The following is a 17,551-nucleotide window of genomic DNA, read 5'->3' on the forward strand; positions in this document are numbered from 1 at the left end:
CTTGGACAATCTTTGCATGTCTTTTGTCAAGCATATTTCCCAATCTTGAACCATCTTGTTTTCTCAATCTGAATTCGGCCCATGCCTCCATCGCAAATTTATGAGCTGCACTTACATGGTGGGTTTTGAAAGCTGTTGTAGCTTTCCGCCAGTTGCAGTAACCAGTGATGGTGATGGTAGACTCAGAACAGAACCCAGGAAATGCCTGCATGTGAAGCAGAACGTAATATCTTTCGTGATCGAATAATCTAGCCAGTCAAACCAACCACAAATAAAACTCCTTTGCTGATCACCAAACTGTTGCAAGCAGCGAAGGGTACTTTTTCAATGCTGGCCGATGGGGTCCTTCCTCAGGCTGCTGGCTGACATCGCTAACAGTATTCCCACTAGCACTAAGAACAGCTTCATCCACGTTCTCTTCCGAATCCCGCTCCATTTCTTGTTCCTCTACTTCGCCCTCACACTCCTTTGATGAACTGCTGTCGTCCTCATCCCCACTCACTTCTTTCTGCATGTCACTTTCAACGAAAACAGGCTCAGGCTGAGACAACACTGATTCCTCTGGATGAGGTCGTTTTCTCACTAAAAATCGATCCATTTTTCACGCTGGCCAAAATAATGCACGTGCCAGGCCCATGATAGCTTGTAAAAGCACAGTGTGTGTGCGTGTGTGTGTGTGCGTGTGTGTGTGTGTTCCGTTAGTCTCACGAGACCATGGATCTGCGCCTGGATGTATACAGTACTATCAATCTTTCGCGTGAGTGAGAGTGAGTGACATCACCACCTTAAGTGTTCTTAGATCAGCTTAACTGATCTGAGGACAGCAACGGCAAGACATTGACAATGAACGAATAAGCAGAAGTGTAGAGTGGACAAATTTCAGTTAATTTCTTGGTGCTATTGTAATTTCTGCTGGTGCTATAGCACCACCTTAGCACCGTCCCTGCTCCTTCCTGGCCTCTATCAACTCCCTAACCACCCCGCCCCCCCCCCCCCCAGCAAACCAGGCCATCCACATCTGCCCACCCTTAATCCCCTCCAACGACCTAAAGTGCCAGTGTCTTAGAGTTGCATAGAGTCAAACTGCATGGAAACTGGCCATTCAGCCCATTGAGTCAATACTGACCACCAGGCATCCATTTACACTGATCCTGTTATAATCTCCCCTCATTACTTTTAATCATTGTTCTCATTCTGTGATTCTGTATCTCCCCACGTCATCTGAAATAATGTTTGTATCCCAGTTCATTACTTCAACCTCAGATCACTCCCAAAGTACAGAGCACTGATCCAACTATTCAAATATCAAGCCCACCATTGGCCTGCTGTTGAAAATTCACTGGCATTCCATTCCATCACCTTCCAAATACCAGTACTAATGTCCTTACTTATTTTCCTTATATTTCCTTATCAAATTAATTTTAACCTAGCTATTTGATCCACAGAGAGCGTGCAGGCCATGAAATATTGTCCATAACATAATTGAAGGTGTACTTGTGTAAGTCAGACGCCAATCTTGTTGTGAGGTGTCTTTAGATTTCATTAATTGTTCTGTGCAATTTGATAATTAGGGCCATGTAACCAAAATGAGCGGTGACAACTGATTCTGTAAGTTCAGAATAAAAGGAATATTATTATTGCTAATGTTGATCACCTCAGCAACTTGCCAAGCAATATTTCTTACTAAAAATTATTTTGCTTTCTTCTCTGAGCTTTTCCTTTCAGAAGTTTAATTGCAGTTGGGACACTTTCCCTTAGTCTTCAGAGGAAGTCATTCTGCTTTCTTCAACTTTTGGTGATAGATTCAGTCTGTTCCAGAATTATCCATAACAAATTATTGCAGGACTTTTCCTGTTTTTGTTCTTTATTTTTCCTGTAGTTTTCCTACAAAACATTCTGCTTGATTAACTGCTTTTGCTCAGTAATGTTCCATATTTCTGTGTGTTGGCCTGCAAGAAGACAAATCTCATTAAAGACCATCAGCATATGGGACATAACCTCGTCCTGTTACTATGGTTAGGGAGGACGTAGAGGAATCAAAAGACACATACTTTATATTTTCAGAAGAGCTTCTTCCCCTCTGCCACCAGATTTCTAACAGTGTATAAATCTATGAACACTACCTTATTATTCACCTTTTCCACAATTAATTTTTGTAATTTACAGTGATTTTTAAGTCTTTGCGCTGTAGTGCTGCCACAAAACAACAAATTTTATGGCGTATGTCAGTGATAATAAACCTGACTGAGGTTCTGAACGTGAGATGTAGTCCTATGATGTACTTGAAATCTTTTCTACTCAGTATAGTAACCCTTGCTGTCCCAGACAATCAATTAGCTTTTCTGAAAACTGGGATCAGATGCTCCTCCTGGAAACCCATTCCAGCTTTTAATCATTCTTCGTGTAAATGAATACTTTCTCCTTTGCTTGTATATACAACTCATGATGAGTGACAGTTTTCCTCGGTGCCTTGGCGCTAGTACAGGTAAATTGGAATATTCCAGCCAGTCCACCTGTCCAGAACCACCACTTGCGTTCTGCCTGCAACCCGCCCACCTGGGCCAGGTGCAGTGAGTTCTGTGCACCACGTGGACCAGTGGTGTTGACTGGACCTTTCATGTTTCTTTGTATACACATCACCCCTCTACTTTAGTCTTGATGGCTTTTTCACAGTTCGCTCTAAGATTGTGCTGGTGGGAAAGGAAAACAACACCTTACTGACGGTAAATAAACATACTAGCTACTTTATTAATCACTCTTTTTCTGGTAAGTGATCACAGTAATCAATGGCCTGTAACTTCCCTTTTGGAGCTGAGCTTTTGAACTGCCTGTATGACTTGGGATTTTTGTGGTGTGAACTGAAGTCTCGAAGGTGCAGGATAGTTGTGCTGTGGTGTGTACGGGCCGAATCGAGATGGCAGGGCTTGGGCCCAAGAGAGGAATGAGTCAATGTTTGGCCATTGCTGAAGTGGACCTGGAGGCGATTCGAAGCGGCAGATCCAAGGGTCGGGCCTGAGAGAGGTACAAGCAATGATTGCTTGATTTAAGCATTGAGCCAGATTGAAAAGGTTAGGGTGTAAGAGCTGGAGGTTAGGGACAGGCCACTATTCATCTCGCTGCTTGACGAAGTTTACTCGTCTCTGTGCTGAACTGAGGCTGTGGTCTGCAACTAACAGACTAAGTTTTTTTTTAGCGGGTACTGTATTAGATTTTTGTTTTAAAACAAAGCAACATCTCTTCCTGGTTGCCTACCAATGTGAAGCCCTCCAACTCCATTGTGATTCGATTTGATCAGCAGCAGGATTCGAGAGGTGAAATTCCCAGTGGAATACTGGGGAATCCCAGCAGATCTGGGTTCCAATCAGACCTGCAAAAATCAGCACAGCTTGTAGTACCAGTTGCATTGGGTTTCATATCCACTGCAAAAAGGTAAATCTGATGATCACGGTTAAATTTGCAAACTCCTTTTGTAATCTTGGAAGCCTGTGGTCATAACTTTCTTGAAAGTGGTGCTCTGGGCACTGATCAATGCACCCATATGGGTTGTGTGGATGCCCTACTCTCGAGGACGGGGGAATGCAATTGTATCTGATGTTACTATTCATTGATGTGGGATTATAACCCTAATGCATATGATATGATGTGGTTATAATCTACTTCATCAGCTATTGGATCTCCTCCTCACAACATCAATACATGATGTGAAGTCATATTGAAGCAAAACAATGGCTGCTTTTGGGATACTATGTAACTATGATGTCAGGGAGGAATCTATCTGGAAGGTTATTGGAGTATTGGAGAAACAAATTAATGTCATACTGACAAGTTATGAAAAGTCACTTATTTTGAATGTTGATGTAGAGAATGGTTTTGAACTCTTACCAATACCTCTCTCTTCTGTTCGTTGCCCATGGTACATCAGAATTTCAAGTTTGAATTTGTTGTATTGGTTAACAAATGGAAGAGAGGCAGAAAGCTTTTTGCATAATTTTAACTTGTCTCTGTAGTAATGAAGTCTTTTCTGGAACCCAAACCATAGTTATGGTCTACTATTTTTTTTATTTTCTAGAAAATGATAAAATACTATTGAATCAGCATCTCTGAGGAATGCATTTTCTTTACAGTTGCATTTACAAACCCACATTGTCTGCTGTATGAGCGACAGTATCACTGTCATTAGTCGATAGGTCATTTCCAGGTTGGGGAGATAGAGTTTCTTGTTTGCAAGACGTAAGTTCCTCAATGTTAAACTCCTAACCTTTGATTAAATAACCCCTTTCATTGCAATGTGAAAAGCTCAACATGAAGTCAGTGTAAGGGACAAGTTTAACTTAGAAACCTCTTGAAACTGAATAATAGACATCGGGCTTAAACCAGTTGGGTTCAGTTTGATGAGGCATATGTTTAAGATAAGCACATTTTCTATTGAAGCACTGAATAAAAAAGAATTTGTAGGTATTACATTTCATAGGATAATTGGCTTTCATAAAGGGCTTAATGGACTCCATGTGGTCTGTGATTACAGGTGTCTAGCGATATTATTCTTCTGTCTCACACTTAACTGAATGCTTCACTGGGTGTTTGTTGAATGTTAAATCACCTTTTAGTTTTGGCCAGAGTTGAAAGGGATATTATAAATCCATGGGAAAAAAAAATACAGGTTAAGTGATCTTATATTATGAGTGAGGATGATCTACAAAGCTATCTGTTGAGCACAGTTGTTTCAAACTGTTATCTGAAGGCATACAGGATGTCACCTTTGCGGAAGCAACACTTCCTCATTTGCACTCTGAAAAATTGGCATGAAGCCTTTGTATTTAAGTTTTGGGTTGGTTCTTTACTCTGCTCTAGGACATGGTTCTAAGGATAAAAATCCTTTAGTTATGAGGAGGGGTGAGATCAGAATTCACCATTTGGAAATCTAGACTGTTATGGTTCATTGGAAATAGTTGTAATTATGATACTCTTCAGATATCAAATTTTTATCATCTCCAAAAGCAGAGGCCTATGACTGAAATTCTTGGTGAGGAGGAATAGAGGTGGAACCTGAATGCACAGTAGATTTTAACGAGAAAAGGATAAATATTTTAAGAAACTTGTAATTGGAATGAGGGAACAGGCATTAAATGGTTAAACAGAAGACACCGGAAAAGTGGGTTGAAAAGACTTCTACTGGTTTGTATGAACTATACTCACCCACATCATTTTGAATACAAATAGTTGAGTGATTTAAAAATATCTCACCTCTTAGAGGAGTGATTAACCTGCCTGAATCTGAAATTCATATCCACATTTCAAAAATGACGGAGGAAATTCAAGTGCTTATTTTTAATCAGGCATCAACTTTATTCAGCATATACATTTACATGCAGTACTATGAATGTGCTGTGGTTTGTTGGTCAGGCTGTGACGTGCAACAAAAACGCTAACATTCATCAGTTATAAAGAATTACATAAAAAGAGTTGGTAGATAAAGTACAGACATGGAATAAAATGTGCATAGACACATAAATACCAGAAATATGAGAACTAATTGATATATATAAATATGTACAGTATAATTATAGTTTAGTTTTTTCTCTCTCTATTATCATGTATTGCATTGTACAGCTGCTGCAAATTTTACAACATATGCTGGTTCTATTAAACTGGATTCTGATTCTGATGTCTTTACAATACAAACAGTATTATTAAAAGTGCGGAAGATGGCTGGGATAATAGAGAGAGGTGGGAGTCTAACTGGAATGGGTGATCAGATTTACCACCTGGGGGAACAAACTTTCAAGACGGCATGAAGCCATCCTGAAGTGCTTCAGATCAGTACTGAACCATATTGGATGTATTTGCATCCTGTATTGGTTATCCACAATGTTGAATCTCAGGCTAATCTTACTCATAGTGTGGAGTTCAGCAACTTGTTGTCTTTTGACATTTCACTGAATTTTAGCACAGGCCATTGAACAGGTATCAAGTCCTAACCCTACACGAATATACTAAATGTACATGATATTTCACAGCAAAAGTCTGCTCTTCTCTCCACTCCAAAACAATAATCTCTGCCACGTTGCCCACTGAAGGGCATGGCATGAATCTATCCAGATGTGAAGCCTGTGCAGCAAACATATGCAGGAAGTTTGCTGAGCCTCTGGGAATCATTTAAAATTTGGAATGTTGCTGCTATGAATTGCAAGTACATTCTTCCTTTGTTTGAAACAAATACGTTGCATGAAGTTAGGAAAACTTTGACACTTCATTATGTTGTAGTTCCATCTCTGGTTATAGGATCTATTTTATGTCTGCACCTGGTATAAAACTTTTTTTTTGTCTTATGACAATGTATTGTATTGAAAAGGAATATGTCTCATAAGACCTTCCCCCAGTATCCAGCATATTGAAAGGGTCTCTGCTGTGAATATATTATTTTTGTGGCAGTATTATTTTTGACGAGATTTTGCTGTTGCGTTAAGATTCTGTATGAGCTGGACGTCTATCTCTCCTGCTGTCAGCTCATGGTCCAGGGTAAGTCATTACCCTCTCTGCTCACTTTGTTTGTCCCTGGAATATTGTGGGTTCTTGTATGATTCAGTGAAATGAGTCAAAATAGGCTGCTAGTTGTTGTTCCATGACAGGGAATATGCAGAAAAGGTTGTGCTGTGGCAGATTGCAGAGTGATGCAGCCAGTACAGCCACAGTCTCACAGTGTTGGCCGTGGGTTCAATACTGGCCTTGAACACTGTCTGTGTGAAGTTTGCACGTTTTCCCTGTGACTGTGTGGGTTCAGCCATGGATAATCTGGTTTCTTCCCACATCCCAAGAACATGGGTCAATTCCCTTTGGTATTCTGGTAAATGCTAGAAGCTGAAGGGAGTTTTTGAGAATGTGGAAAATTAAAAATGGATCAATGAAGGATTACTGTAAGTAAGTGTTTGATGGTTGGTCTGGATTCGGTGAGCCAAAGAGCCTGTCTCCATGCGTTTTGCTGTGTCTCTGTGATGTGTTGCAGTCAGAAAGTCATTTGCTAAAATTCCTTCCAGTGAACTGTGAACCGTGATGTGTTTACCTTCTATGCTCTGGAGAGATTGTACAGGAAAACAGGGACATTTTTACTTTCCTGTGGAATTGTTGATGCCTAACAGTCTTCTTCTAACTTCCAGTCGCAACAGGTCTTCCCAGATGGGAGTTCCAGTGACACAACAATGAACATAGACCTTGAACCTTCTGACCCAAATGCAGGTGATGTAAGTGATAACATTATTCAGTGCTTTGCTTTTCAACTTGTGCTGGATGAACTTTAAACCCAAGTTTCAAGATGGCTGCTGCACTTAAACATTAATCAAAAACAAAAGATGCATCTTACAAAACGGATTCTGAGTGAAGGAATAAAAGATTTGCACACAATTTAATCCACTTTCAAAATTCCAAAGCACCAGAGCCTATTCCCTTGCACTTCATGAGTTGCACATAAACTTTATTGAATTAATATACAAACATAATAAGTAAAATTTGTCCTGAATTCTCAACGTCAGAGGGTTATGGAGGCTAGATCACTGGGAGGTGTGAAGAGGATGTTGAAAGTTTTTGTAAATGTCATAGAATTGAGGACTATGGGGAAACTAGCTGTTATAATATTGGAAGGAAAGAGAGGCTTGAGGATTCAAGAGGAATATTCATGTTGGTCTCTTTTTATGTTCCTATTTCTATTGATTCTGGTCTATCTTCTGTCCAAATTCATCATCCTTTGTGCTTCCCTGTTGCACATAACAATATAAACAGATACAGGGCCAGCAATTTTTCTATAAAGTGAGTCCTACATGATTGGTGACCAGACCTCAGTGGTAAATACCAAAGCCCTGCTCCTGGTGTTCCTTAGTGCTTTTTGACAGCTCATTGCTGATAAAGGGGGTTTCAGCTACTTTAAAAAAGATTCTGACCTTTATTTGAACCTTCTTAATTTTAAGATATTATTTAGAAACTTGTGCCCTGGGTCTAATTTCACCACTTTCTTTAGAAGTTTTGTACGTTCTCCTAATGACCATGTGGGTTTCCTCTGGGTACTCTGGTTTCCACCCACAATCCAAAGACTGAAAGGTTAGTAGGTTAATTAGTCACATGTGTCACGAACCCCGTGACGGGTTGAAAAGGAGCAGCAGAAATGGAACACACCTGGAGTCTGGTTTACTATAAATTAAGACTAATTTATTACTACTATGAATTAATATCATTAAATTGAATAATACAATACAGGTTATAAACTATTTTATATATATATATATATATATATATATATATATATATATATATATATATATATATATATATATATAACCTGTCACTTCAGAGTCACTTTGTGTGACCCCCACAAAGACACAGATGGACAGAGCCCCTTCTAGGGAATGGTCTACTAACCCATGGCACGGGTTCACCACCAGCAGACCCCCACAGGCAAGCTCTTACCTGCACTGGTAATCATGGGTCGAAATAAATCGGTCCGTGGCCTCCACCCTCGTGGTGGTCTTAAACTCCACCAGTGGTTTCTCGGGTAGCTTCCGCAGTTCTGTTGTGTTATGTCTCCTCTGCCATTATCAGACTGAAGGATCAACTTTTTATAATCCATCCAAAATTCCAGCGTCCTTTAGCTCAACCGCTCTGAGCTGTTACCATGGTGACTTCCCAGCTCGCGTCTCAGCTCGCGCCGTCTCAGTTCATTAGACTGCTGAACTTTCTAGCAGTTTCTCACCTGCGTGACATATGGATGTAATTGGGTTGCATGGGTCCATTGAGCCCAAAGGGCCTGTTGGGCTGCTGTATCTCTTAAGTAAATAGATTATCTACTTGTGTAAAAATACACAGCAGTACTGGAAATTAAAAACTTAATGAATGAATAAAGAAAAATAAAAGTTAAGGTTGGTGTATCCTAGTGGTCACCAACCTTTTTAAGCCCAAGATCCCCTACCTTGACCTTAGTGAAAGGCAAGATCTACCTACTAAATCGTTTAGAGAAAAAAACAGCTCAGATTGTACTTCCAATTTGAGGCCTTTTATTTGGGCGAATTGTATTTGAATTACACAAAATACTCTTGTCAAACTTTCAAATTAATTCAAACAAGAAAACACTGTAACTAGCATATCAAACAGGCCACAGCTGTCTTTCTTTAAGAATATTACAATACTTCACACCTTTAATTCTAAGTTTCATTATTTAATTTTATTTCAACACGAAAAATAAATGAACAAAAATTGATTGTTGCACTCAGTGTGATGACTGGGGCTGAATACTTTCTGCTAGTTCCCTGAAGTTTGGCTCATAACTGCAGACAGCCAGTCTGAGACAGTCTGTGAGGTGTCTGTCAGTAAGACAGCTCCTGTACTTAGATTTAATAATTTTCATCTGTGAAAATGCAATTTCACATAGATAAGTTGACCCAAAGTAGGCACTGACTTTTAGTGTTATAAAACCAAAGCGCGCACCGTGCATTGCTGGGGCCCCATCAGTAGTAATTGCCACCAGTTTATGAATGGGGATGTCATTTTCACAGACACTTTTAAAACTCATTGTAAATATCCTCACCTCTCATCCTCTCCTTTAATTGCAAAAGAGTGAGGAGGTCCTTCTTTGTTGTAAAATCCTGGAAAGCTATTCTAACAAATACAAGCTGAGCTGTTTGCATTACATCCAGGGATTCATCAAACTGTAGTGAAAAATATTCACAGAGTGACAAGTTGATCCATGTCCTCTGACAGTGACTCTACCCTCCTTGTCACTGTTGCAGGGCCAAGCAGTATTTATGTATTGCAGTTGTGATGTCATTTTTGTTGTTAAAATCATTGAAAACAGTCTCTGCGGTAATGGCCATTGCTTCCTTGAATAAATCACCATCTGTAAAAGGCTTCTTGTCTTTAGCCAAAAGGTGATTTACACGAAATGATGCTTCAATAGCAGCCTTATTTTGAGCAGCATGTTTTGTGAAAAACGATTGCTGGGCCTTTAACCCCGATTTCAGCTCCTCAACTTTCCAGGCACGAATTGCACTCTTTGGGGGGTTAAAGTTAAAATTAAAGTCTGTTCCGAGCCTTGTGACCCATCAGGCTGGTGCTTATGCCGGTTTCTGTGGCAATTGCAGATTACGTCGCCTCTGATCTGGGCCGACATTTATGTGCCGGGCGGCACCTAATTAATTAGCTTGTTTATTTTGGCTTTTTTTCTTAAAGATGTGCTGGGTGCATCCTGGCTACCGCTGCATCCCCGCATACTTCGCAGTCCACGGCCCGAAGACACTGCTGTATATTGATGTTTGCGACAGTCTGTACTCTTATCTAATCTAATTGGTCACTTTGATGCAACACAAGCTACGCTGAAAATGGAGTGCATGGCAGGGGAGCTACACACATGCACACTGGGCAGAAAGAACAGAACTAAAACCCAGCAACCTGGAAACAATCGCTCTTTATAAACAGCGTTCAATAGCAAAAGTATTGCTAAATTACCATTATCCTAATTAGTGTTACTTATTTTTATGATGCTCACATTACAACATTAGTTGTGTATTTATTTTTGATTTTTTTTCGGGATCTACTGGGAAAGTCTCAAAGATCGACTGGTTGATCGCGATCAATGGGTTGGCGACCCCTAGTGAATCCAATCCAATGAATATGATGGCACAGCCTATCCCAAGGTTGCTATAAAGATGAGGAGCCAGATGCAACATGTATTTATCGGTTTTGTATACCATGAATTCCTTGACGAAAATTCAGAAATGTTATGTGCACCTACCTCTAAATCAGAGCTCTGATGTTGGGCCCATTGTTAAGTTGAGTAACAAATGGGAGTTTAACTGCAATGGCGTAAATAGTGTGCAGGAATTGAAGTTGGAGATGAGCTGACCAGTGAGGAGGTCATAGTGATACTGCTCTACAAAGACCCAGGTCAGAACGTTGTAGGCAGCGTGGTATTTATGGCCCTTCCCTAGTTAACATGAGGATGATGGTGTATCTCCTCTGAATCATTTGACTGTGATTTGATACCACTAGGAGATTAACTTGGCCACTTTAAGGACTGTGTAAGAATATAATAAATTTGATTTGGAAATTGATTGGATTTTTTCAGTAATCTGGAAGGTCATACTCATTTTAGCTCGTGTAGTTTTTTTTAAAATTTCCAGATCTTGAAAACGGGATTAAAATTTCAAATACTCTTTGATTAATTTGATAATATGACCTATAGGCCACTTTCTAATGATTCTTGCAGCTTTTCCTGCTGTAAATACTACTTCACTTCCTTCCTGGGAACTTGTCTTGTGGCCCTCCTTTACTTCCAAGTAATTATTTTATGAAGTAGTGAGGAGCAAGCAAGTGTTTATGATGTAACTGTAAAGTTGTTGGTTTCTGCATAATGCAGTAGGGTTTGTTCACTCTGCAGATCCATCACCTGATGTGGCACGTTCATACCCATCCAGTACAGTTTGACAATTGCACTGGTTTAGGAGGACACTATAATCCTTACAACATAGACACAAAGGTAAGTGCTACTTTCTTTAATTGTTTGCTCCAGACTGCAGTTAGGAAACCAGACTGCACTGAAAACTATACTGATGTTAAATGTCTGCAGTTTGTCTGTTGCGTTTTAGAACATCAAAATCAAGTATTTGGTATGTTCTTTTATGTGCAAAATTAAACATTATTTTACTAAGTTGTTGACTCTATTTATAATAATTGTTAATAAAATGCATTTATCTTAAATAAAATATGTCCATATCTATGAATGACAAAGAATTAGTCCCCATTGAAATAAAATGTTTAATGATAAAACCACATTGAAAAGGGTTCGAGTCAAGTCAAGTCAAATTTATTTATATAGCACATTTAAAAACAACCCACGTTGACCAAAGTACTGTATAGATCAGAGCAGAATAGCTAAAATTACAAATACGAGAAACACAGACATAACCAATAAGGCAAACAGTTTATGGCACTAATGAAACAACACAAGGGCCTAGGCTCAAGCCAAAAATCAGCCACATCAAGGCAACGAGGGTTTCCTTCGCATAGTAGACTACCAGAGACACTGATACTATATACTATTCCATGGCTAACTGCCATTAATAATGAGTCACTGTGAGTTGCTTCCCCACCACGAAAGACAGTATATCATAGTCAGACAGCTCTTTATTGATGCCAGACTGACGACTGATGGAACTCACACATTCTCAATTATTCTCAACTAATTATTCTTTAAATTGGAGGCAGTTCCTTGGCTGCTCCACTTCTCAGCCCTTGAGAAGTAGAGCTCAGTCTGTGTTTTGCCATTTGTTAAAACTACTGCCTTCTTAGCAAGCATAAATACTGTATGTTGTTATCTTTCAACATCTTGTGCCAAGCAAGCCTTTGTTACTGGTCTTCGTTTTAGCAACCACCTCAATCAGAAGCCTGTCTGTTGCTTTTATTTTTGCATTCATGTTTCTATAACAAATGGTAGCTTTGATCATCTGAGTTTCAAATTCAAGGTTACTGTTGTCATGGGTGTATATCCACAGGTTGAAGTGTCATGGAAATTAGCTTGTTGTAACAGCAGTACAGCACATTGCAAGGTGAAGACAAACCTAAACAAAATTAACATAAATTCACATAACTAACACAAGCAAAATAAACAGTTACACTATCTCAGGATTGACAGAGAAAAAATGTAATCCAAGATGGTGATAAGACTTTTAGAGTCAGTTCAAAATCTGATGGCAATTGGGAGATTGACGTTGTCAAACCTTAAGATGTGGATCTTCAGGCTCCTGTACCTTCTGCCTGATGTCAGCATTGAGGAGAGGGATGGCTGAGATGGTGGAGCCTCTGATGATATTTGCTACCTTCCTACAACGATGCCTCTTGTAGATGTCATTGATGGTGGGGAGAGCTGTACTCATGGTGCAGCTGGCTGAGTCTATCACTCTATGTAGCTTCTTGCATTCCTATGCATTAGAGTTTCCATAGCAGGCTGTGATGCAGACAGTCAGAATGCTTTCCACTCGATCCTGTCTCTTTCCCTTCTGAGAATTCTTTTGCTACTGTAAGAGTGAATGAATCAGCTTTATTAGTGTGTCCTCTCCAAATCAGTTTTCTCTGTTGTTAGCCTTCTGCCGTCCTATTCTATCCTGCCGCAGCTTATTATCCTGACAAGCACTTTATGGAGTTTGAATGCCCAGAGTTTCATTGGTCTTTGTCTCTTCACTTTTATGCTGTGCTTAATAAATATTCATTTCGTTTTATTGTTTAAAAACAGCTTTGACTTTAAGGCTAACATTTTGGATTTCCACTGATAGTGTAGATTACTTCTTTTTCAGCTTTGTGTTTCATTTTAACTTACTTATTAATTTGGTCCCAATCATTACCCATTTAACTATTCTTCATGCCAGCCTTTTAATTGTTGGTTGAGATTGCTATCATCATCAGATAGCTATGTGCAGTATACAGTTATAAAATTTTATTAAGTAACACACTACCAGATTTCCCCTTGGTTTCCTGGACAACCCCTCTAATGTAGGTGTCCCCCGTATTACAATTGTCTGCTGCAGACACGAGGAAATCTGCAGATGCTGGAAATGCAAGCAATACACACGAAAAATGCTGGTGAACGCAGCAGGTCAGGCAGTATCTATAGGAAGAGGTCCGAAGGGTCCCGGCCCAAAAGATCGACTGTACCTCTTCCTGTAGATGCTGCCTGACCTGCTGCGTTCACCAGCATTTTTTGTGTGTGTTGCTACAATTGTCTGCCCGTTGCTTTAGGGTTAATATTTGATATGGATATATCCAATGAATCTGAGATTTCAGTTAAAAAATTACATGTCCATTGTTTGTTCAGTGCTTGAATTTGGTTCATATGCTTTCTATAGATAACAAAGTTTAGCAGGAAATTATGCACATCATCAGGTAGTCTGTAGATATCATGTATAATGTACCTCACCCTCAGACATGCACAACACCTCCACCATGAACTCTGTAATGTTAACAGATGATCAGTCGTTTACTCAAGGAAACAGACAATCAGCCCTCTGAGTAATGGCTTTGAAGCAGAACATATTGTGCATGAAAGTATGACTTTCCTGTTTTTCAATGGAAAATGGGATGTTTAAGAGTTTTATTTAGTTGTTGTTGGAGAAAAATATGTGCAACAGGAAACCAAGGAAGTCATTGATGGCAGGCAGTGTTTGTGTTCAAATGTTATTTGATAATAAATTTCACTTGCTACCAACTTATCACAAAACAAGTCATTTAAGAGTACAATAGTATTGATTCATTAATTTTCAAAAACTTTTACATTGTGTAAGATTTAATACTATTACTTCCCTTGGGAGAATCAAATTATAGTTTTATTAACATGAAAATGTGCCATGTTTTTGATTTGTTCCATGGATGAGCTGGTTGTTCTATCGGGGGAGGGGAGGGAGTTGGACAGATTCCCTTGAGATTTGAAGAATGAGGGGTGAGCTTATTCAAATCTATAAGATCCAAAGTGGGTTTGTGATAGATGGTGAGATTTTTTTACTAGTGGGAGAGTCATCAGCAAGGGGATATATATGTATAATAAGAGGCCAGTCATTTAAAGCTGAATTTAAAATAGAAATGTTATCTTTCCAAAAGTACTGTATCTCTGCTCCTGAGTGTGGTGGAGACCACGTTGATAGATACTGGAAGTGGAGACAAATAAAAGAATGGGAATTTGAAGGTGCTGGGAAACTAGCAAAGAAGGGGAGTTGAGGCCAGGATAGCTCAGCCATCATCATATTGAATGGTAGCACAAGCCCGAGAAGCCTGGCGGCCTGCTCATGCCCCTGTTTTCTCTTGCTCTGTGATTGATGTCTTGGGGCTTGCTGAGGTAAGTGGGAAGTTTCGTCTCACTTGTCTGTGTTGGGATCCAATGCTATACAAAGTTGCCGAGTTAAACACAGTTCTTGATTAATCAGGGCATGGAGGGATACAGGGGGAAGGCAGGAGATTGGGGTTGAGAGGGAAAATGGATCAGCCATGATGAAATGGTGGAGCCGACCCAATGGGCCAAATGTCTTAATTATGCTCCGAGATCTTGTGGTCTTTTGTTTTTGTTTCCAATGATTTCTACATTTTGGTGGGACGTTGCACTATTTCAAGGGAGATTTAAAAAATTTTCATCCCTGTGGGACATTTGAAATACCACATTTCAAATACTATGTTTTTATAACAGTTCAGTATTCTTATGACATATTTTTACACCAACTATATTCATTTTATTTCAATTTAAATTTCCCACCTAACTGTGGTGGGTCCAGTTCTTGTCTCCAGAGAAGAGCCTTGGATACTAATCCAGCAACTTTTGCTACTCTTCTACCCCAACCACTTGAAGTCATGGACCGTAGACAAACTTTAATTAATGCCTGTCACTGGAACCTAAATCATTGTTTCTCTTACACTTGCAGGCCAATTATAAGTTAAGCTGTTCCCTTGCTACTCCTTTGCATTGTGAGGTTGGGGATTTAAATTCCAAACAAGGTCCTATTAGCCTTGGGAAGAGATATTTGAAGACTGATGTCCATCTACCATTAATCGGAGATTTTACTGGTAGGTTTATCTGGATGAATATTTACTAGAACATCCAATTTTAACTTTGTGCCGGAATGCAAACATTTTGTATGCTTCTCTTAAACATGCAAATAGTATTTTCTTGCTGTGCAAACGTTTTCCTACTTTATCAGTAATTTCAATAGAGGAATTCAAAACTCTATAAGTAAGTCTTGGAAATATGCAGCACAGCAGGAAGCTTTCACAGAGATGAGAGTTAACTTGACCATTGTAGATGAAAGGAAGTGAGAAGTGAAGATGGAGCAGGAAGTTACAAGTCATTGGTAGATCAAGTGAATGCTAATACCAGATCAAGTGGAATTCAGGTTGGCGATGTATGAGATGCCATACATGTATCACCAGAAGTGACTGTGCTTTGTCTTCTGAATAGTTGTAAACTAAGAAAACTAGAGAAGCAGGGTTTTAGGTAAGTATTAAATGGTTGTATTTTCACACTGGTGCAGATTCAAACATAAAAACTGAAATATTCTTTGGCATCCGTGGTGAGAGAGGGTTTTAAATTTGTGCTACTTGTTCTGTTCAATATTTCTATCATATATTTCAATTTAGGATTTGCATTATTGACAGAATCTTGATCTTGAGATACTGTTCTAACTGTTGTTTCTTTATTTTCAGTGGTGGGCAGATCAGTGGTGATTCACAATAAAGATCATAGCAAAAGCTTGAAGGATTGTGCTAACATTGTTGCCGATTATAATGTGAAATCACTTAAGTTTCCAAATATGGACTCATTCAGCAGGTAAGAATTAAAGTGGAGAAAGGCTACAAAGCACCTAATGTGGAATTGCATAGTACCTACATATTGGGTGCTACCTACATGTTCAGCTGCGGGTCGCTGATAAAATGAGTTTTGGTGTGGACCACAATGATAAAGTTTGTACACAAATGTTGGAGGAATTGAACAGGACAGGCTATGGAGGAAAATGATCAATTGGTTTTAAGGGCTGAGAGTCTTTATTGGGACAGGAAAGAGAGAGGATAGAATTCAGTACGAAAGGGTTGGCAGAGGAGCAAGAGCTGGCAGCTAAGAGGGAGCAGGTTGGTTGTGGATTCTCTTGAATTCCTGGATGCCTCCATTTGGGGATTTTTGGCTTTTTGTTTTCTGATGCAGTGGTAATAGTATTGGTGATGCTTGAACTGCCTATGCCCTGAACTAGAACATCTTAATCCTAGGGGGACCAATATCCTGGCGGGGAGATTTGCGAGGGCTACTGAGGTGACTTTAAACTAGAATGGCTGGGGGGTGGCAATCAAATTAAAGAGGCTAGGAGAGAGGAGGTTAGTTCACAAATAGAGAAAGCTAGTAGACAGTGTGTGAGGGAGGATAGGCAGGGGACAGAGCTCAGGAGCATTTACACCAAAGATGTAGGGGACAAGGAAGAAAAAGATAACAAAGTTGTTTGCTCCATTAAGGATAAAAGGAGAGTAAGAGGTGGAGAGTTTCTTAAATGCATCTATTTTAATGCTAGAAGCATTGTAAGAAAGGTGGTTGGGCTTAGAGCATGGATTAATACCTGGAAATATGATGTTGTAGCTATTAGTGAAACGTGGTTGCAGGAGGGGTGTGATTGGCAGCTAAGTATTGCAGGATTTCGTTGCTTTAGGTGTGATAGAATAGGAGGGGCAAGAGGAGGAGGTGTTGCATTGCTTGTCAGAGAAAAAAGAACAGCAGTCCTCTGGCAGGATAGGTTAGTGGACTCGTCCAGGAAGGCTATTTGGGTGGAATTGAGGAATGGGAAGGGTGTAGTGACGCTTATAGGGGTGTATTATGGACCACCTAATGGGGACCGAGAACTGGAGGAGCAAACGTAAGGAGATAGCAAATATTTGTAGTAAGCACAAGATTGTGATTGTGGGAGATTTTAATTTTCCACACATAGACTGGGAAGCCCATTCTGTAAAAGGGCTGGATGGTTTGGAGTTTGTCAAATGTGTGCAAGATAGTTTTTTG

At 39.6% G+C, this 17,551-nt stretch overlaps 1 protein-coding gene across 1 annotated transcript in view; it reads left to right on the top strand.

Annotated features, from left to right (window-relative positions):
* The window catches only part of cusr (Copper-only SOD repeat protein), a 143,101-nt gene that overhangs the window by 77,991 nt on the left and 47,559 nt on the right, over nucleotides 1-17,551 (top strand). The window contains exons 4-7 of the mRNA XM_072239855.1: nucleotides 7,155-7,238; nucleotides 11,417-11,515; nucleotides 15,438-15,579; nucleotides 16,216-16,339. Of these exons, the coding sequence (XP_072095956.1) occupies nucleotides 7,155-7,238; nucleotides 11,417-11,515; nucleotides 15,438-15,579; nucleotides 16,216-16,339 (449 nt within the window). The remainder of the gene's footprint in view (nucleotides 1-7,154; nucleotides 7,239-11,416; nucleotides 11,516-15,437; nucleotides 15,580-16,215; nucleotides 16,340-17,551) is intronic.

Source organism: Mobula birostris, chromosome 21, assembly GCF_030028105.1.
Source record: "Mobula birostris isolate sMobBir1 chromosome 21, sMobBir1.hap1, whole genome shotgun sequence".
In the NCBI taxonomy this organism is placed as follows: Eukaryota; Metazoa; Chordata; class Chondrichthyes; order Myliobatiformes; family Myliobatidae; genus Mobula; species Mobula birostris.